At 44.7% G+C, this 22,249-nt stretch overlaps 1 protein-coding gene across 1 annotated transcript; it reads right to left on the minus strand.

The window, feature by feature from the left end:
* Positions 1-696: 696 nt before the first annotated feature.
* On the minus strand, positions 697-18,431 carry TNFAIP2 (TNF alpha induced protein 2). Its single transcript, XM_065404118.1, has 11 exons — positions 18,029-18,431; positions 15,466-16,105; positions 10,920-11,034; positions 9,380-9,502; positions 8,027-8,127; positions 7,824-7,922; positions 5,943-6,069; positions 5,161-5,283; positions 3,274-3,429; positions 1,976-2,097; positions 697-838 (listed from the first exon to the last, which is right to left on the minus strand). Exons 1-11 carry the CDS (start codon positions 18,429-18,431, stop codon positions 697-699), a joined length of 2,151 nt encoding a protein of 716 aa, XP_065260190.1.
* Positions 18,432-22,249: the final 3,818 nt, after the last annotated feature.

Below are 22,249 nucleotides of genomic sequence, written 5' to 3' on the forward strand. Positions count from 1 at the left end.
AGCAGTCACAACCTTCAATGAGACCCTTTAAAACTTTCCTTATCCAAACTGTTCCTGCAAGCCAGCCTGAGGGCAGGCTTTGTTCCTTCCTGATCCCTTCACCACATCTTATTGATCTAATAGAAAATGCAGCTTCTTAGCCTCTGATTAAAAAGAAAACCTAGCGGATGTCTACTGAGCATGCTCTGAAATTATTTTTTTCAATCACTTTACATTTAAATTCCCCCCTCCCCCCCAAAAAAAGCTTAGCAAAGAGCCTCTTCCTCCATACAGGACAAGCCATGCTTTATAGCTCTTAGCGAAATAATTAGTTAGCTAGGTAATACTTGCAACGCCCCTGGGAATTAAGTGGAGTACTAATATTGTACCCAGGGGGAAACTGAGGCATAGTGGGATTGCCTGAGACCTCCGAGGGAGTCAGTGTCTGATTTGAGAGCTCGGTTTGCTGTTCAGAGAACTAAGCCACAGCCCCTCCATCAGATTCCATCCCTTCATAGCTAAGCACAGAGCAAATCTCTTCCCACAGGGGTGTCAATCTTACAATGACAAAAAAAGGACTTCAGTAGAGAAATGCTGCTGCACTGGTTAGCTGCACGGCCCATGCGTGAGGCTTGTTGAACCTGGCCCCATGCTGTGACTTTTACTAGCTTCACAAATAGCCGCATACAGTATGAGTGCTGGGTGCGGGGATCAAGCCTAGGAAATCTTTATAGCTGAGAACAGGGATTCACAGGAAGTGGTGGACTTTGTGCTGACATCCAGGATGTTCAGGATGCTTCTTACTTCACTGCTCGGCAAGTTTCCCTTGATGTACAAGATGGCAGCAAGGTGCTTTTTGCTAGTGAACAGAAAAGATCCAAGGTTAGTGCCACTCTATGTATGTATCTAAGGTTCTTATGTGGCCCCTTCCCCCATCATCTGAGCACCTAAAAGGTCTTTAATGTCCTTATCCTCACAACACCCCTGGGTGGTAGGGGAAGTGCTTTTTGTTCTGTGTTTATACAGCACCTAGCAGAATGCAGTTCTGCTCCAGGAGTGAGACTTCTAAGCACTATGGTAATACAAATAATTCAATCTCAATTTTGTAGATCGCAACAGACATGGAGAGGCTAAGTGACTTGCCCAAGGTTACACAGGAAGTCAGTGGCAGAGCAGGGAATATAATCCAGGTCTCCCAAATCCCAGGCTAGCACCCTGACCACTGCACCATTCCCTGTCCTCAGTTGACATGAGGAGGAGAAACCTGGCTCAGAATCAACAAGGAGTCCGGTGGCACCTTAAAGACGAATAGATTTATTTGGGCATAAGCTTTTGTGGGTAAAAAACCCACTTCTAACAGATTTATTTGGGCATATCTGAAGTCTTTAAGGTGCCACCGGACTCCTCCTTGTTTTTGTGGATACAGACTAACATGGCTACCCCCGATACCTGGCTCAGAATGTGTAGATTCTAGATGGTGTCTTGCTTAAGACAACTTATTTTAGCTGATGGGTCACCAGCCAAACAGTCACAAAAAATTACATGTTGGGGGGTGGCGTGGAGGACACCTAATCTGAGCTATAAAATCAGTGGTGGCACAGCTGAATTATGGAATTGGATCTGTATGTACTTTGGAAGAGTGGTCAGGAACATTTAGGAAAATTATATATTACACACACACACACACACACACACACACACACACACACACACACACACACACACACACACACACACACACACACACCTCCTATCAAGATCTCGGAACTGTACCTTGCTAAAAGGTGAGTCGTTACCCAACATGCAGCAGCGTTCCTAGGCACCTGGCATGGACGATGAACTCTCTGCTCTCTTTGTAGCAGGCCTTGAAGTGCTTGAACCTGATCTAGAAAAGCTGATGCTCAAACTAGCTGCTTTTCATCTAATACTCAAGAATCTTCATGGAACTACTGTGGACGTTCCTATTAATGTTCAAATATTTTTCAGTACCTCTTACCTGATATCTGGGTATGTATTAGCAAGTGTAGCAACTTCTATTTTAATGCTATTTGAATCCTGAAGTCTGATTATTTCAGCCAGGTTTGGGAGTGCAGAATCCAACCATGTGGCCTTGGACCCCTATCAGAAAAAAGTAACCAGAGTAAACAGTCTAATACAGGTCCATTGGGATTACAAAACCTGGTCTGCATGGGGTGGGGACATAATCAAGGAAGTTTGTTTAAATAGGATTCCAGCTAAGCCAGTTTCTGACACAATTGGGTTCGCCACGAAGGAAGGAACCAAACAGCGATTAGAAATGATGCCCTATACTTTTCAGAAACATTGTTCTAAACTGGATTTAGCCTTGCCCAGACTTTGAAAAAAAACACAAAACACTTATTTAGCTGGACATTTGTTTAAAAACCTCTTATGTGCTCTAAGCTGTACACAGTTCACTCTCCCCTAGCCACTGGTCTACCTGCTACTCCCCAGTATGATCTTCTCAGCTACTTAGTCTGTTTGTTACCCCTGGATATTTGCAGTGACATGGCAAACGCAGGTTGCATCCGTGGATGTGTGCCAAATCTTTGACTTCTCTACTATCTGCTAAACCCCTTCCTTTATTCCCCTGGAAAAAAGCCCAAGCAGACCTGCTTTCCTGCTGCTGGAAACCCTACTTAGAATGAGTCCTGACCTCCCTCCCACACCACCTGCTTTTCATAGTCACTATCCCCCCTCCCAGCTGGGTTCACTGCAGTTCAGTACAGAGCCATGAAAGGAGGGATAGGATTGAGATTAAACAAGTGTGAGTTGATAATTAATTCTCTTAACCAAAACACTGTTCTGAAAACAAAAACTGGCATTTCCAGACCCAGCCTAGACTAAAAGCAGCAGAGGCCAGGGAAATCAAGGGGCAAGTTGCATGCAAAACATACCCAGTGCATGTATTTATGCCACAGAACTGCAGCACCTTTACAACAGATAACTATTAGATAAACTTAAATCTGTGTAAACTGAGCATAACAGGAAAGGAACCAACTGCATGTAATCAGGAGGAAGTGGGAAATCAGCATCGTACTTGGCGGCCCATTTTCTGCTACTAGGGTGTTAGACTTGTAAACTGTGTAACCTTCAGTCCCCGGGCATATATTCCAACTTTAACTGCCCCTAACCTCAGAAAACTCCCCTTCCGTATAACATCCACTTGAAAAAACTAAATAGCATTTGAAGAATTAATGCTAGAGGCTGAAGAAAACTCCTTTCAGAAGTTCATAGGACTAAGTTCTAAGGTGGACAGGGTGAGCCATCACTAACCTTCTCTTTGCAGAAGCTTTGCAAGTGGGAGGCGTGAGCTGAAATGAGATTTGACAAGTTTTGCTGTAGCTCTGGGGTTTTCAAACTGACTTTCTTCTTCATTAGCCTCACAATGTATTCTCTCACCAAGTGACCATGAATCTTCTCCATAATGCCCTGTTGGGGAGGGGAAATGGGAGTTAATTCAGTAGGATTATATGCGTGGAACCCACTGCGAGGGCTACAAATTATGCCAGATGTCTGGCATAGAGTATCTCAATGGCACTTACGTACAGAGCCCCATAGCCCCCTCCTACTGTGTATCCAAGTCCAGTGGTGGTGAAGGGTGGGGACACAGGGGCCGAGCCCTGCAATTGGGGAAGATGTGGAGTTACAATGAAGCGCCAAGCACTTGCCTTTGACTTGACAGGAGGAACAGGCAGGGAATGGGCAGAGCCTCAGATGGTTCCAAAGAGTAGCAACAGAGGGACAATCCTCCCCCACCGCTAACAGACTTGCTCCCACTGCTGTCACAGAGAGGACAACCTTGGGCAATTTCTTTTCAATTGCTCTCAGCCCCAAGTTCCATAGTTGCCCCTGGTGGAGCTGATGCAGGAGGTGAATACCTAGAGAAGGTAACAGCTCCTGCCCACTCACCCAGAGGACTCGCAGATGTGCAGCCTCTTTCCAAGGCCAGCCATCAAGGAACATAGCAAGAGCAGTCTTGGAGCTGGGTGAGTTAGGGGAGGAAAGAGGGAATGGAGGTGACATTCACCAGGGGACGAGAGGATGGCCTGGGCTAGCATAGATGAGCTCAGGGAAGGGGGGGGGAGGTCTGTTTTGAATTTTTGTTTGGGACATCTTTGAATAGCATTAAGCCCCTGTTTGTACATGTGGATCGATGGCAATATGGTTCCAATGCTAAAACACGGTGTGCCAAATTTCTGCCCTCAGTTACACCTGGACAGCCATGCTGGATTCTCATTAGTTCTGAAGTACTCGCTCATCTCCTTATTACTGGCTGATCTGGAGTCCTGTTCCACCCAGTGCACAAACCCTCCCAGCCCCTTGTAAGCAAAGCAAATGATGTCTGGGAATTGGCTCTTTCCCAGAACGGGGATTTTCTATTGGGAACAAGTGATGCATGAGCGGTAGAAATATCGCAGGGAAACAGGAATCTCTGCCTCAGCTCCTCCTGGTCCCCTATTTGATTACATATATTACTGAATTTGTTCAGATTATTAGAGAGACAAAAATAGGAAACAGAATTCTTACATGGGGACTGTACATTGTCTATTTGAGGCTTGCTGTATAACCACAAGAAATATGGACTTGGACATTTAAATTCGCCTTGGATGTGGCTGAGGATAGAAGCTTGCACTGCAAATCACAACATCTAGACATGGCCTGTTCTTGGGATTGGCTCCCGTTGCAATCACCCCTGCCAATACTTAGGGGTATCAAAGCCACTATAAACTAATTTGCACATGTGCAGCCATGCTGGGGCTGAAGGACCAACAGCCCAGATCCTTGGTGTAGACAAGGCCTTATTTCTGAAAAGCTGCCTGAACATTGAAGCCTCTCTAATGTGTTTGGCCATCATGCTTAAGAAACCAGGGTCAGAAAGAGCTGCGTGAAACTGGCATTGATGGATAGGAGTTGATGTTGGCCATTGGGATGATTTAGGTAATCTGCACAGTAATGGAAACCCCTCCTTGGGAATGGGATTTGCAATTGTGAAAACTCACCAATTTAAATGGGGTTAAGCTGGCACTTGCCAACATGCACACCGAGTCCCCTTGCCAAACCGAGGTGGGTGTCCACATAGCTGAGTGTCAGAATGGTCCCTAGCTGACAAGCCAAGCTTGGATCCCCTAGAATTCTTTCAATGTCTCCCTTTGATTTTACCTGGTAAAAGGGGTCGCGGAGAGTCTTGAATTCTGAAAGGTGGTTGCTGGTGGCCTGAATGATTTCATCCATCGTTTCATCGCACGAAAGCCATTTACTTTGTGTGAACTTTCTAAAAATAGGCTGAGGAAAGAACATGCTGTTCAGCTTCTACAAAGCAAAGTCTAAATGCAAGTATATACATAGAGATTTAACATCTTATACAACAGGTGTGCATGGTGCTGTACAGAGAAATTAAAGATGGCCTGCTAAAGGAGAAGGGGTGAATGGGGGTTGTGCCCTTCTTTGCTTCCTTCTGATGAACAGGATAGAGGCCCTGAAAGGCTTAAATTAAAAACGATCTTTCTGTTTCCATTTCTTAAATTAGAATTTCATGTCTTTTCTACTCTATGGTGACTGACAAGGACTGATGACATCGAGTTCCAAGGGGATGAAAGTTGAGGGAAGAGATTTTAATCAGAGATTGTCTTTTGTTGGAAGTTAAATAGATATTTAAACACAAAAAAACAAACAAATAAAAAAAAACAACAAACAAAAAACCATAACCCCAATAATGACACTGGAGCAGGTTGTCTCCCTGACCCTAACCCTAACCCTAACCCATGTGTTTAAACCCCCCCGCCCCCAAAAAAGAAGAATTCTGGGAAAATTATGTTGAACCTACTTTTTTGTCCCAAATCAAATCAGTAACATATTAGACTTTTCCTCTACAGGAATATTTCATATGATACAATTACATCCCTATATGCTTGGTATTTATTCATGTAATACACACAAGTTACCTTTAACTCCAGAAACAAGTCTTGAAGCAGTACATCATAGCCAATGTTCTCTATTTCACTAAGTGTACCAAGTATTTTTAATCTCGTGCTGTCTTGTGCTGATGGTGTGGTCTTCTCCGTGTGGTCTCTGAAACAAGATGCAGGAATAGATTTGTTACCCAAAAGAGGAACGCTAGTGGGAGGCACATTTTAATAGGTCAAGAAAATGCAACCTAGCACCAGGACATCAAGTTTTGGTCATTACCCAAAAAGCAAACTAGAATTCTGAGTGGCTTCTATGTCTTAGAGTAGAAGTGATGGTCAGTGTTAGTGGGAGGGATACTGATTACATGACGATGACTTTTTAATTTGTCTGTCTGGCAATTGTTCTGTTATTATTGGATGTGCATGTAAATTATCACTGCATATGTGAATGGCAAAAAGGGCAGATCCAAATAGCCCTGCCACTGCCCCCGTAAAGGCCAAACTGCATTGGAAATAACATCCCCTGCTACATAGGACCCAGCTGCTGCAGGAACTCCATACCTCCTTGCCAGCTTGATAGCAGTTCTTGGCACAGGAGTGCAGGAATGAAGTTGTGGGTGAGCTGAGCTGTAGTAGGTTCATGGGACACACAGTGCAGATACATGGACTCAAACCCTCTTGAAATGAGTGGCAACAGGCAATATCTGATGCTCCTTCCTATAGCCCTGGTGGACACTGGCTACTACAGGCTGGGCCGTAGGATTCAGTTCCTCAGCCTTGTGCATAGGCGCCGACTCTGTGGGTGCTCCGGGGCTGAAGCACCCACGAGGAAAAAAAATGGTGAGGGCTTTGCACCCACTGGCAGCCCCGCATCAACACCTCTCCCTCCTCCCCCGTGCTTCCTGCCCACCTTCGGCTCCACAGATCACTGCCTCCCCATCCCTCCCAGCGCCTCCCACCTGCCAGAGATCCGCTGTTTTGTGGCGTCAGGAGGTGCGGGAGAGGCGCAAGGGCGCAGTGCGCTTGGGGAGGGGGCGGAATTGGGCGGGAAGAGGCAGGGCAGGGGTGGGAAGAAGCAGGGTGGGGGTGGGACATTGGTGGAAGGGGTGGAGTAGGAGAGGGCCTGGGTGGAGCCAGGGGCAGCATTCCCCGGCAGAATAGAAACGCTGTGCTTATGGCCTGGTGCCTTTTGAACAGTTTGACTCAGGCTCTGACCTCTCACACAGGATTCGGTCTATTGTTTTCAGTTATTTCATGAAAATAATAGATAATAATATCTCCACTCTATTAGGAGAGCCAAAGGGTACCTTAGTTTTGTAGCAAAATATTTAATGATGCACAGCTTGGATAAAGGAAAATGCAGTTGTGGAAACTGTCCTAATGGAATGAAACTGCTTGTTCCTAAATAATCAAATGGCACTTTTCTTTTAACCCAAGCGAATATCTATTCTACAGATGGGTACTTGGAGACTAGGTGACTTGTCCATGATCAATCAGTGTAGGAACAAAATGAAACCCTGGTATACTGATTCCATGACCCCTATGTTGTCAGAACTTGCACTCAATAGGAACAGTTGAAATCTGGAATAATAGGATGGTTTTATTAGCTGAAAATCTTTGGGTGGGGTTCTCAGATGCTCCAAAATGACATATGACTGACTTCCCTGGAGCTATGCTGATTTATACTAGCTAAATAATAAGGGGGACAAGTATATAGTGTAAATATTTGATTAAGCTTTTTGGATATTAGATACTGGAAGTTGCACTGTAGCTTCTCTCTCTAAATCAGTATGTAAATATTAAATACAATTAAAGGTTTCAGTGTGTTTGCTACTGTAATGCTCTTTACCTCCACAGCTACAGTCACCCGGATTGATTACAAAGCAACAAGTTAAGCATTTTCATTGTGACGCTTACCTAAAATTCATGCCGTTGTTAATATTTGCAATGATCATAGCCTTGAAATAGCTGTGCTGCTTGTTTTTCTCTTTAAATTCTTCTAAGGCCTTCTGGTAGCTAAAGGGGAGAGATTGAAAGAAGAAATCATGATCAGTAACTTTGCAACTGGATGTCAACGTTGCGCTTATGAAGCTGTTTCCTGCAACAGATTGTTACTGTACCTTTTCAAAAATGTTGACAGCTCCACCAACAGTACAATGGACAGTTGTTTGCCCAGTTCCGGTGTAATTTCTGCAGCTCGCCTTTGTCCTCCATGAATAGTCTAAGACATAAAATTGATCAACTGTCAACTTCAAATTTCTACAACAACCCTCCCCCGCAAAAAAACCCACAGGAGAGTGGCTAAGGTGGCTGATGCTGATTTCTTATTAGTTATTGGTGTTAGAAGAGTAGCGATCAATGCGCTAGGCACTGCACAAACACAAAGCAAGAGCCAGTGGCAGCTGTCTGCGTTAGGTGCCTATAACTAAAGATGGTGGAGAAGTGCCGTGACTTGGCCAAAGTCACACAACAGAGCTTGGAACAGAATGCTGGTCTCTCCGGAGTCCCAGCACAGGGTCCTAGCTGCTGAACGACACTGCCTGTGCTGGGAATAAACAATGGAACTGTACTTATTTTGGACACTAGTGCAATATTTCCACCCTCTGGTTTCAATCAGGAACATAAATGAAGAAGAAGGAGAAACTAAACAGGAATTTAGAGGAAGAAAAAGTGTGAACATAGCGTCTAATGATTTTATATATATAAAAATACACGCACACTTTTTGAAAAATATCTTCTAATCATCTCGGGGGGGGGGGGGGGAAGGAGGGGGAAGAGAGTCCTACCCAAGAAAAGATGAAGGAAAAAAGAGTTGATTTGTCTAACACAACCTGAAACTCAGCCAAGTTCCTCAACAAATAACTGTTATTTTGTTCATTTGTGTACAAGAGGTCCTACTGGTTCAGTTTTGGTTACACACATGCATTCCCCTTTGGTCAGGTCAAACAAAGGCAGGATTTTTCCCCTTAACATGTTTGAGGTGTGGGGAAGGGGAGTTTCCCAGGACTGCAGAACAGAGGGACCTGCTAGTCCCTAATGAATAACCACCCATGCAATCAGCCCATAGCCTCTGACTGAGGCAGGCCTAGTGGATAAGACATTGGCCTGTGCTGTGGGAGAACTGTGTTCAAATCCCTGCTCTGGTATAGCCTCCCTGTGTGACCTTGGGCAACTCACTTAGTCTCCCTGTACCTCCATTCCCCATCAGTCAAATGGGGATAACAGCACTGTCCTTCGTCATAGGGGTGTTGAGGATAAAATCCATTGATAGTTAGGAAGTGCAGAGTTACTATGGTGATGTCATAAATACTTAGAGAGATTTTTCCATAGCATTACATGGTCTTCCATTTATGTGGATATCTAGAGCTTTTTGAATGGATTGTACTTGGTTTCAAATCCTAAAACCTGCATGACAGTTATTTTTAAATATATCCTGGATCAAGTAAAACAACGCACTTCAGTGTGTTTGTTACCTGGATGACATCTATGGCTAATTCACTATGAAAATGTCCATCCAGTTTTTCCGGTTCTCTCTCTTCTGTCCACCTCTGTACTTCCATTTCTAAACTCTTGGCCAGCCAGTTCTTGACAGAAGCCTTGACAGAATGAAGGAAAAGAAACAACATTTACCTCAGCCCATGTACATGGTTTTTAGTGCTCACGGTCTGTGGGCTACATTTTACTGATCAGTCATGTAATTTGTCTGGCCTAACGGAATTTTACATCAAACCCTGCTAGGAACTTGAAACTCTACTCTCTGCCAGTTACATGCTACCATGAGAGACTCGTAAAAACCCTATACCCAGAGGGCCCAGTCTTTATTCATGACCATATTGTACCCTCCTGTGCTTAGCTCATGGGAGGGCATACAAGAACTCTGGAACTTGAGGCTTGTTTCAGTGTTCCCAATTAATGTTTCCTCAGGGAGAGGCTTGGAAGGTGTACAGGATATTGCCCCCTATTCCCAGGGGAATGGGAAATGGAAGCTCCGGTGCTGTGGGTCCTGCTCAGTCTCCCTTGTGGCTCCTCTACCAGCCAGAGTGCAGAAGATAATGCTACAAAAAGCAGCAGTCTTCTGGGCACATCACCACCTGCCTAGCTGCCAGGTTGGGAGGAGAAGCATGCTGCATATAGTGGCTGCTTCTCAGCGCTGACCCTTCCTGCTCCTGACATGGATAACTGCAGAGCCGCACAGCACATACAGTAATTAACACCGAGAGGCTACTGCTGCATTCTGTTTGCTCTACAACTTGCCTGTCCCAGCTCACATCTGGAAGGGATTATAGACTGGAACTCCAGACTGAATTTCCTCTCTACTTACAAGTCTCCAAGAATTCTAGCCTGATGTTTTTGACTGATCAAAAGGTTCTAAGCACTGATTACTAGAATGGTCACCACTTGTGGTCTTTTGGGGGGGGGGGGAGAAGGGGGAGAGCAACCCAAGACTAACAGCCTCTCTGCCATTTCTGCAAAGATTCTTCAGTACAGTTAAGGGCTAGATTTTCAAAAAGCAGGCCTGCACAGTTGCACACCTTTGCATGCACCCAACCTGCTTTCACAAATGCTTTGGGTACGAGTCTTCTCTGACAACAGCACGTAAGTCAGGAGTAATGCCACTGGAGCTACACTGGACATACCTGGCTAGGAGAGGAGAACTGAGCCCTCTCTGCATGGGCCCCCAAAAAATCTTTGACTGTTTATTCCCTCTTAGGGTAAGGCCTCCAGGGATAGGATAATTGTTTTTCTGTGTAAATAGCCATGCAGCCCCCAAGGCTAGGCGGCTGGGCTGAGCATGAAGACAACAGCATTTTGTTATGTAGGTCATTGTGCAAGAGAGAACATGATTCATTTCCCACCCGCTTAGCGAGGTTGAGCTGACATGTCTGATCTTGAAGGGTATGTAAAATGACGCAAGGAGCAGAGCAATGCACAGTAACTGTGCCCTGGACAAAATAAAGCTTCACTAGGCATGTCACAGAAATAAAGGTAAGAAAGGAATGAACAGATTCTCACCGCTTCATTATACAGGTATTTAACTTCAAGCTGTTTGATCATTTTGGGTGGCAAAAGGCTCCCCAGTTTGGCTTCATCCAACTCTTTCACTAAAATGGAATTTTTTCTTATGTCACTGGAATGAAAAACCCAAGCAATCACATTTCATAGAGTCAGTGTAATTGAAGACAGTTGGTTTACATAAATCTAACATTGCTAAAGAAATTAGTGAAAACCAGATGTAAAAATGGGTGTTACCCTTAAACCCAGGCAGACCTTGGCGGAAAGGAGACAGCGCCCAGGCTTTGTAGCCCAAGTCTCCAGTTATAGTTTGTTCATGCCACTAAACAATAACGGACACTGGCACAGCTTGCTGTGGGAATTCAAATAGTGTTCTAGCCTAAATGGAACCAGGAGTTGAGTTTTGTGCCAGCAGCGGAATTCTGGTGGGAAAGGGAGAATTCAAAACAATGAAAATAAAGGAAACCCTTCCTCCTTCAATAGCTGAATTATCTGATGGGACCCTGGGATTTAGTGACTAAAGGAACATTGAACAAGAAGTTTTTAGAATTTCAATGTCTAAAAGGCTGCTTTTGGTGTCTCATATCCTGCTGTTATTCTTTCTGTGAAATGCCTATTGAAGGGAGGACTGCTGGCTTGACATGGAGACAGAAATCAACTGTACCCTGGTGTCAATGTGGAATCACTCCATCAGCCTCAAAGGAGACTTACACTGAGGCAGGTTTGGCAAAGTTGGCCTTACCCTTGTGAACTGCAGTGAGTAATGTTAGTGATTACCCAACCTCCACATTTATAGATGAACCATCACTTCACAAATATCACATTGTACTACTAGCAACAATCCATGGGCTGCTTTTCTACAACTTCAGAAACTTGTTGCCAGATCTTTAGCAGCAGTAGTGCTGTGCCAGGAACAGTTTAGAGGGGGAAGATGGCCAAGGTGCAGAATCTTCATTTTTTGTTGAAAAAAGTTCAGTCAAAAACGTCACTCAGCTCTACCGTTTATCCCTCGCAGGGTATTTGTGTAAGAAAATAGCCAGGGTTCTAGATAATCCTACCCTAATCCAGTGGTCTGGAGCGTTGAAACATTCGCTGATTCGCCCCTCCCAAATTACTCCTGAAACCACCCAATCGGTTTTCAAAACAAAGCCACATATTTTGGCTTATGCCAGAACTTTTCTGAATGGAATACACTGAGGGGGCTTGCATGGTATGTGTAGCTATGTCATTGTTATTCCCCCCCCCCCCCGGGGTGCTGCTCCTTTAAAATGTCTAGGGATCAGAGCTGTGCTGCTTCCCTGGTGCAAAGTTGCAGTAAAACTTGTATAGCCAGCTGCAGGAGGATTCACCCAGTGCAAGGGGAACCTGAGGCAACATGAATCACTGCTGTACCTCCTATTGCCTGCTGCAGGAGGCCTGGCCAAGGATTCTCTCCACTCTGCTGTTCCCTGACAGGTGAAATGGCCCCTTAGGGCCATAGGCAAATAACTTAAACCTATTTTGTGAGGGGAGCAACCAGTGCCCAGAATCACGGGTGGGAGGGGAGGCACAACAATGACTTTAAGGCCAACTTTGTACACCTTCCTTCCCCTCAGCTGCACTGAGCACTCCTTAGAATTAGCTCAGGCTCTGGGCCCAGAAGCCTGCCTTCTGCTACAGGTGACTGCTACGTTTCACTCAGGCTGTTAGATGCATGGTTTGAGAAGAATCTTTCACAGAGGAAATCTACAGTCATCTGGTTTACATCTCCATATATTCAAATAAAGTCACTCAGAGTGATAGGACACTGAGGTTTGTGTGTATGGAAAAACGGACTTGCTTTTAGAATTTCAACCCACTGGGGTAAATACATCCATGGTGTACATATCCTGTGGTGTCCTATGAAATGCCCAGCAACATCATGTATCCTCATTTACCAGTGGCAGGCGAGCGCCTTGTGCATGTACCCTCCCCCACTGCACAGTACGTGTTTAACACAGGAAGTAGGTTAGGCTGGGTATGAAACACTGACAGTCTCCGGGAAGGTGGCTGCAAACTCTCACATCCATATTTAGCAATACCAATTTAATCACATGTTGCACCTTATGAAAGTAGTTAAAACATGACTAGCCTATCAGTGTTTCTACCCCAAGTGCAGCAGCGCTTTTGGAAAAAGTCTAAAATCAACCTCAAGTCAATCCATTTTACAGCAAAGCAGCACTTAGGAAAAAAAACACTTTGGGGTTTTAAAATAAAGTAACACAGCTTTTGTATTTACAGTTTGTGATAAGAAACAAGACTTCTTCACAAAACATATCGAACAGCAGAGCAACTGCTTTGTCTAGGGCTATGGAGGAGTTCAGTTTTACAAAATATGTGGTAGTTTAGCCCAATAACAGTCCTTTGGCTAATGCTCTGCTGGACTTGGGTTCCATTCCTTGTTCTCCTAACTCAGGGAGAGTCTACTAAGCAGCTGGGTGATGCGATTTCCAGTGTGGGTAGACATACATGCACAAGTGGTGTTCAAGCTAGCATGCTAAAAATAGCACGGGGGCCAGGGTGGCACAAACAGTGGCATGGGCTAGCTGCCTGAGCTGTACCCCCGGGGGGCCAGGTGGGATTGTACTCAGGCAGCTAATCTGAGCCACCGCCCACACTGCTACTTTTAGTTGCTAGTTCGAGCAGAGCTAGCCTATGTCTACCCGAGCTGGGCATTACACCTCCCAGCTGCAGTGTAGACATACCCTCGGAGGTACACAGGGACTGTGGGTAATGCCTAAGAAACATGCTCCACCCTCCCAGATGACTTCACATCATGTTTCTCAGAAGCACAGGCCTGCAGTTGAATGTGGGACCAGAAGGAAAAAAGGTCCTTCGCTGCCCCAGGAGGAGGTGTCTGGGGTGGAGAAGCAGAATCTGGAAGAGTTCAGTCAGACAGCTGGAGGGGTGATCAGGACAGGGAGCCTGCCCAGGCCAGCCTGATGCAGTGAGCGATTTGATTAAGAGTGGCAGCAATGGACTTGACTCCCTTCCAGCCCCACTGGGCTGAAAGATTGCTGTTGTGGCACTCTGAGGGGAAGTGAAAAATCCTCCCCAGAGGATTAGAATAAACTGCAGGTGTGGATTTCAGGCCAGGCCCTCAAGATGGGGTAAATCAGCATAGTGCCATTGATTCCAAAAAATCAGCCATGTACTTGACACCAGTGGAGCAAAGCCAACTTACACATAAATATGTGGGCATCATTGGAGCCAATGGAGCTATGTGGATTTACATTAGTGGAGCGTCAGGCCCAAGGACCACACAATACAAGACCTGGGGAATACCATCCTATGTATTTAAGCCACAGGGACAGGTGAGGGGACTCCCTGACTACTTAGACACCCGCTCAATTGGCTGAAGAGCAATGGAGTGTAATTGGCATGACTCGGTGCACGGGAGCATGACGTTAAAGTGTAACTGTATGTGGTGGCAAATGATCCCCTACAGAGCATAGACAGAGAGGCATCTTCTGCCACCTGCAGGCTGTTAAGTTACAGGGTATAACCTGGCACGGCTATCAAGACACCCAAGAGCTGTTCGAGTTTCAAAATTACTCTCTGAATTGGATACTGTAAACATCGTACTTGATGCTGTACATTACTAATCACCGCAGGCAAACTCCTGCCCTGGGCCGTGTGGGTGTGACTGGTGGGGGCATGTGAGGGTGCACACACCCATGTGGCAGCACTTGCCACAAGGTACTGGGAAAGGGACCCGGCTGCCCACCTGCCAGTTCTCACCAGCCTGCAGAGCAGTATGGTCTGCTAGCATGGGGTGTGATGTGACCCCTAGGTGCCTTGTACACATGCTGCAACATGGAGCCTGCTCTAGAGGTGGGTGAACCCTGCTCCTTTCTGGGACCAGCCGTAAATTATGCTGTAGAGTGTCTCCCAGCTGCCGTTGCCCATCCTGCACTGGCAGGATGGCTCATACACCTTCAGATGGGTTCCAAACACATACCCACTTCCTTTGCTGTAAGCAGGCACACTGGGAAGGATTTTGCCATAAATATCCCCTATACTATGGCTATGTCCACACCATGCGGCCTGTGTCAGCACAGCCCTCTAGTGTACACCCAGCCTACACCGACTAAAGGCCTTTTTCTGTTGGTCTAGGAATACCACCTCCCTGAACAATGTTAGCTGCCTTGACAGAAGCCGCCTTCTGTCAACATAGCTCAATCTACACAGGGGTTTTGTCAGCATAGCTATGTTGGTGAGGAGTGTGGTTTTTTCACACCCCTGTTGGATTCAGCTATGTTGACATAACTTTTAAGTGTAGACCAAGCCTAAGTGTTCTCTTATTAGGATACACTTTGCTCAGATACCATCTCTAAATGTTCAGAGAGAGAGAGAAACCACCTTTACTGATTGTTTCTGGAATCTACTATCCAAAATCTGGCATTGGCAAAACCACCAAAGATAACAGACTAAGTGATGATAGGCCCCGTGCATGTATGGTATGGGAATACATGAATGCAGATCAGTCAACTCTAGTGAGAAACATACAGATCTAATCACCACTTACTTTGGATAAAGGTTCTGCACCCAGGTGAGGAGGAGATATACGTCCTTATCTCCCAGTTCAAACTCGGCAATCAGCTGCAGCTGAGAAGAGAAATAGCTATGGTAACATTCTGCATATGTGCTGCACACGTTAAACTGCGCATGGTAATGTTGTTTAATGCATTCCACCACTGTTATCATATCCTCTTTCATTGTCCTTCCCATGTGCAGAAAGCAAAGAGCAGTTGTAGGCAGGTTCTCAGCAGAGCTAGTGCGCTGGATGTCTTTCATACGATCAGCTACAGACTGCTTCACTGCATCCATCCAAACCTCCTTCCATTTTCTGGGTCTGTAACTCACGATCTTGTCAGATGGCTTCTCTGACTTGTATTTCTCATCTGCCACCTCCTGCTCTTCTATTGCGTACACGGCATGCCGTAGTAATTTTGGATTAGCTGGCGCTAGGATTATCGAATTCTTTATGATGCTGAAGACTTTACTCTTCAGTAGTTCATAGAGTGATTCCACTTTGCTTTGCTCCCTTGACAATTCCTCTTCACTCTTGTCACCTATGTTGTTGTAGAGGGCCCACTCCAGAGCAATCAGCTGTTGATTGGCATTGAAGAATTGGTCACTTTCAAGGTGCTCTCTGATTTGTTCAGCTGTCAAAAGAACAACAATATTTGTACCCAACTGCTTTACGACCAAGGCTCCCATCTTCTCAACAAAAATGGCCCCACGATACTACAGCGCATTCAGTTATATACCCCTTTTAATGCTGATTCTTAGACTTCACGGCAAAGCGCCATTCAGATGACTTTTAGAGATCTCTGAATATTCCTGCCAGCTCTCTCACTAGAAATGGCTATGACTCAGGCTGCGCCAAGGTATTACAAATCCAGGGGTTGGATGTGCTGCCAACTATTTATGCTAAACTACTAGAGGTTCTACTCAGGGCTTATAGCTAGATAGCTTCAAAACTCAAGTGGGATATCTAGATCTGTTTTTAGCCTCTGCCATCCATCTAGCAGTAGACAAGATCCAGGCTACTAAACTGAGCAGTACCTGCATCTTTATAGCAGGAACACTGACAATTACGGGAAAGCGCACACAGACACACCAAAAGCTCAGCCAGTTGTGTTCTTTATTGTAAGTGTGTGTAAGTGATGGGGAGGAGTGGAAATGAGACAATACATCCTCAGGTCTCACCCGTGTCTGCTTGCTCCTCAAAGATCACACTGGATGGAACAGATGTCAAAACCTTAGTCACCAGAAGGACTACAAATCATTCAAAGGCCATTAATAGCGCCACTGACCAACAGTGAAGGCAATCTGCTCGTTCCAATCATGTCACGCCCAATGACATCACTGGGAATTCGACACATGGATCACGGGCATACTAAGACATTGAAGAACGAGCATAAGCAAACAGAATACAACAGTAACTAAAAAGCTTGGCACATGAAGTCCCAATATTAGAGAAAAATTCAAACTGTTGTTGCTCCTGAACTTAGATTTCCACTAGGATTGTGGAACAGAATGATAGGCAACGGTTGGCAAGTACTCAGAATCCAGTGTCCAGCTCTTGGTACTTGCTGTTGTACCAAGAGCTGGACACTAGAACAAAAAACCGCAGGGAAAACTGATTTTTCATCCTATGCCATGCTTGTAGACAAGCCCTCAAGAACAGTGAGCGTGCAGCAAGCTGAGGTATAAGTCTCTCCTGCACTAGCCTGCCACACACTACGTATCCGTGTGAGCCCTGCTGCTGCACACTAAAAATTCCAGGATGTGCTTTAATCGACACTCGTTTGAAAGCGGGGTAAGTCAAAATGCATGCGCATTAAGGAATTTATAGCGCACACTAGCAAGGTCCACACAGACAGACACTTCGTGCACGGCAGGCTAGTGTGGGGTAGATTTACACCCCAGCTCACCACAAACTAAGTGTTCATATAGACAAACCCTGAGAGGTTGGCCAGAATACAAATACTTGGTGCTAGCAGGTAAGCATCAAAGTGTCCAATCCTCCTTCAGGCACTATACTCTGGACTGGAGGGGCTGCTATGTTAGAATACCCCTCCCAGTAAAGGGGTATCATTGTCCAGCGCTACATCATCCATTACAGAGGCCTGGCTTTGGGGATGACGTGGTTTCCAGGAACAACTGACAACAGGTGGTTTCCAGCTAGCCTCGAGGCCGCATGGATGCTGGAATGGCCAGCAAACCTGCTTGGCCTCCAGACATATATCCTGGTGGTCAGACACACACACATTTTGCCAAGCCTGTTTGTTATCTGTATCAGGGTTGGACATTTACATTGGACATAGACTACACAATACTAATTGCTTAGAAGGAGGAAGGGATAGTCTAGTGGACTTGGGAGACCTTGGTCCAATTCCTGCCTCAGCCACAGACTTCACAGGAAATCTAGTGGAAGTCACTTAATCTGACCTATGCCTCCATTCCTCACCTGTAAAATGGGGATAATACTTCCCTATCCCTGAGGGGCACTGTGGGGATAAAATACACTAATGATTGTGGGGTGGCCATATATGTAGATAGATAGAACTGGCATACTGTACCTGTCAGTGGTTTGTTGTCTGTCACTGCTCCATCCTTTTCTGTTAGATTCGCTATCTTCTGACCACCCCAAAAATTGGAAAAGGCATCTTTTAGTTTTTCCTTTATTCCCCCCTTTTTCCTTTTGGGACTATCTCTGCATTCAGATGAATGAGAACAGCTCCCATTGGCTTCAGTGGAAGGTGCATGTGAGTCTCCAAGAGCAGAATCTTGTCCTTGGCTTTCAGTTTTCATCTGATCTTTTGGCTGGGTCTCTTCCACAGCTGATTCAATAGATACAATATCTGGCTCGGATTCTGATGATGTAGAAGGTTTTCCAGATGGCTTTACTCCAGTGACGCAGTCCTTAGAAATCTTACCCGTCCCAAAAGGACTGTTGTTGAAAAAGGGCATCATTTTTATCATCTTTTTTTTTAAGCCTGTAAATTAGAGTAAAGAGTTGTCAGGCCCAAATGCTTGCATAAAAAAAACCAACACATCAGTGGCACAAAGTTGAAGGCCTATTCCTGGAAATGAAAATTGCTACGGTAATCTGCTGTTAAACGTGTGTGGGCTGCACTGAGCGAGTTAGAGCACATGGCCCAAGAGTGTGTCAGTTAGATAGGACCCAAGACAACATCCTTGTTGACATTAATAACACCGAGGTGGGTGGATGTACTCCTGTGGAACCTGAAAGCGATGATTCAGAACGGTCTTTATTGGAAATCTTCAGGAGTCTGTATAAACACGTCTTTCTACCAGAGTATGGTGGAAACAAGGAACTCAGCGAGGTTAGTACACACAGTCTGTAATATAGGGACACCTGGGGCCCAGTCCTGCACCTAATCTGGGCCTGCTTCTAATCTCTATGAGCACAGAAAGGCATGCACATCTGCACTTGATGGTACACGGCAGTTGCCACTGGCAGCTTGCACATGCAGTTACCGGATTTGTAAGCACAATCATAAAAATCAGACAAGCTAGGTGTGCAAATGCATTTGTTGGGAGAAGTCGGGGATGGGTTTAACTATGCTCCCAATGAAGTCAATAGTAAAACTCTCTGACTTCAGCCAATGTTGAGAGCTTTTTGAAAATCCCATTTATAATGTTTAGGAGAATCGGGCACGTCCTGGGGAAAAAAATCTTATCAAATAATATTAATGTCTGCAGGGCATGAATTCTCCTGCATTAGCATAATATTTATTACTAGACTCACTGAAACTCCAAAGACCCGGGTCAGAGTCAGGGTCCCTTTGTACTCCATGCTGTCCAAACAAAGCAGGATACATCCCTGCAATGACTGATGCACTGGAGACTATTTTGGTCCCCTTTTCAATATATTCTGGAATGTAAGAACCTCCATTCCAGAAAACCTCTTGGTGCAGCTACAGTATCTAAAAAGATACAGATTGGCTGCTGTCAAATTCCCACACAAATAAACCAAATCTCTAGCTCCCACGCCCTCAGAAGAGATGGGCCTTACATAGCACAAATGCTGACCTCCAGGCACTAGCTTGAAATAGCATGGGAAGCAAATTCAGCTCAAATTTTCTATAGTGAGAGCACCCTCCTATGGCAGGGAAGAGGGGGAGTTTCTTGAGATAGGCAGGCCCCTAACCATATAGGAATTTCCAGTGGTACTGGAATCAGCACTGCAATGTCTGGTACTATAAAATATCCAGTACTTGAAAAATCCACTCCCTATTGGTGCATTCTCTGGTGAATGAGGGACAAAAGCCATCAGCTTTTGGTACAGCACCTAGCACAGTAGGGTCCTTGTCCCTGACTGGGGCTCCTAGACACTACTGCAATACAAATAATAATTTAAAATAACAAAACCCAAACCAATACTAAGTTTCTAGCCCTTGCTGCCAACACCACTCTTTGGCTCTCATGCAGGTCACATCTAATGCATTGCTATATGCAGACTGGCCACTCTTCAGCATCTGCTGTGAAACTGTAGCATCAGAACAGTGGGCAGCTGCCTGGTTAGAAGTGGGGGAAGAATTTGGCTATGACCACACCCTTAACAAATGAACTTATAATATCAAGCCCTTCAAATGCTCTTCTTCAGTTTATGCTGTAAGATTTAGGGCCATGTACTAGACTATATGCTTGATCACCCCCCTACATGCAGCTTCCATTGATACAAGCACTGACGTGTAGAGACGTCCATTGGAAGTCTATGGCTCTGTTTTGATTCTGATTACTGACATTGTCATCATCCAAAAACAACGACTCTAGAATGTCAAGTTGATTGCTGCGACTGTATGAATGACTCACAGGCACTTGGGAAAGGGCAGCTTTACATCATCTATGGGGTGAGATTCAGGATTTGGAAGAAATAATGCAGGTTGCTTTTAGAGAATGCGAGAAACATGATAATTTTATTAATGAAAAAACCTGTTGGCTATATTCAGTGCCACTGTCAGTCTACACATGCAGAAATCAACTCAAGATAATTGGCTTATGAAAATTACCAGGCACACCTTGTTTAACAGGTTCATTCATTTGCAAGTGACCACAAAGGTTTGCTAAAAGTTAAAACCTGGTGAGTAGCATTCCAAATTAATAGGAATAAGTGGATGACTCTGGGAAATCCTAGGGGCAGGTATGCCGATTCTTCTGCCAGCAGGAATGTCACCACAATGGCCAGAAACAGAGGATTAGAATGGGAGTTCTTTCAAACCAGCCTTCATGGCAGTTGTGGCATCACTCACACAGGAAGAGAAAATGGGAGGTCGATGATGCTCAGGCTCTCACGTATGTTGTCATGATCGCTAATTTAATACTAATTATGACTTTAAACAATGGATACAATTTCCCCTTCTGGAATCTTACAAAAGAAATTTGGGGATTTTTTTGGAGGGGGGGGGGAAATAACCATTGCAATTCACTATAGCTAGACTCAATAAGGTACATCAACTCCAATTTTATGAATCTTATGATGTAAAACATCTTCCTCTTTTATTTGTCATTTATTTCAAAGGATGCCATTGTAATAGAGAATCTAGACAGATGCCCAGTGGTTATATTATCACAAGGCTATTGTCCTAATCTGTGTTTTCCAGAACAAAGACTTCTTTATATCTAGATCTGCTGGGCCAAATTAATACCTCCTATGAGATCAGGAACAAATATGGTGTGTGTGTGTACACACACACACACCATATTTGTTCCTGATCTCATAGGAGGTATTACACACACAAGTGTATTTTCTGTTTGTTCAATAGCAGAATTAGTTAGGAATAACCTCACTCCCATCTGGCACTCCAAGCAAGCTGTCCTCTTGTTCTAAATGGAAAAAGACATTTCTCCATTTGCTGTCCTCAAAGGTGACATGCAAATTAAAAAATTGGGCTTATGCTTTTATTGTTTTGATGAAGACTTGAAAGGTAGGTTTTGAAGAGAATTTTACCTGTTTTGACAACAATAAACCTTGCTCTTGTCTGCCTCGGAAAACTCTGAGGACTGGAGAACTAGCAAAATGACACTATAAGGCTAGAGAGGGAAATGTGAGAGGGGTTTGTAGTCAGAATGACTAAAGCTTTGTTTGTATAACATATTTAACGTCAATGACAAATCAGCATTTTGGATAAAGGATGGGCTTGTGAAAACATTTAGCACATCTCCACTCCTTCAATTAAAGGGCTTGGTCTAACATGTTTATTGTCAGATCATTCAGCAAGTCCTCCAGAGAGGCCAGACTTGACGTTCCTGATATTTCTAAGGTTAAAAAGAGCAAAATTTAAAAACCGAATCGACAAATAATAAACAAACATAAAAGGGCACAAGTCCAAGTTCAAAACCAAAACAATGGAGAGTCCTACAGCTCCAGCCTTCTATCCCAGAGGGCTGCATTTCAGCAGTGAGTGACAATCCCTGTATTTATATGGTTTATTCTGTACAGATTGTAAATGGCTAAATGATTATTGCAAAAGTAATTAAATATCAGGAACTAGGTTTACCCCAAACCTGTAAATACTGCTTAGTGCTAGGGGGCACAGTCAATTATGTTTGATTCTTTCACCAGTCCCAGTAGTTATCTAAACATGAAACTCTTAGCGGTTTTGCATTCATTTATGCTGCCGGAATCCCCAAGGTATCTCAGCCACCTGGGCTAACTTGGAATGCAGGCGACTCCACTCTCCCCTACCCCAGGCTAAACAGACAAGCCAAGAGCCTCTGAACTCTTCACCTGCTTCTCCGCTGTAGTTTGGTTTTCCCTGCTCAGTAAATACAGC

Source organism: Emys orbicularis, chromosome 4 (genome assembly GCF_028017835.1).
Source record: "Emys orbicularis isolate rEmyOrb1 chromosome 4, rEmyOrb1.hap1, whole genome shotgun sequence".
NCBI lineage: Eukaryota > Metazoa > Chordata > Testudines > Emydidae > Emys > Emys orbicularis.

Coding starts and splice junctions, on each gene's coding strand:
- TNFAIP2 (XM_065404118.1), bottom strand. CDS start 18,431: ATGATAAAAATGATGCCCTTTTTCAACAACAGTCCTTTTGGGACGGGT. Junction 16,106..18,028: donor AGACAACAAACCACTGACAG/GTACAGTATGCC, acceptor TTCTTTTGACAG/CTGAACAAATCAGAGAGCAC. Junction 2,098..3,273: donor AAAGCTTCTGCAAAGAGAAG/GTTAGTGATGGC, acceptor TTTTTCTGATAG/GGGTCCAAGGCCACATGGTT.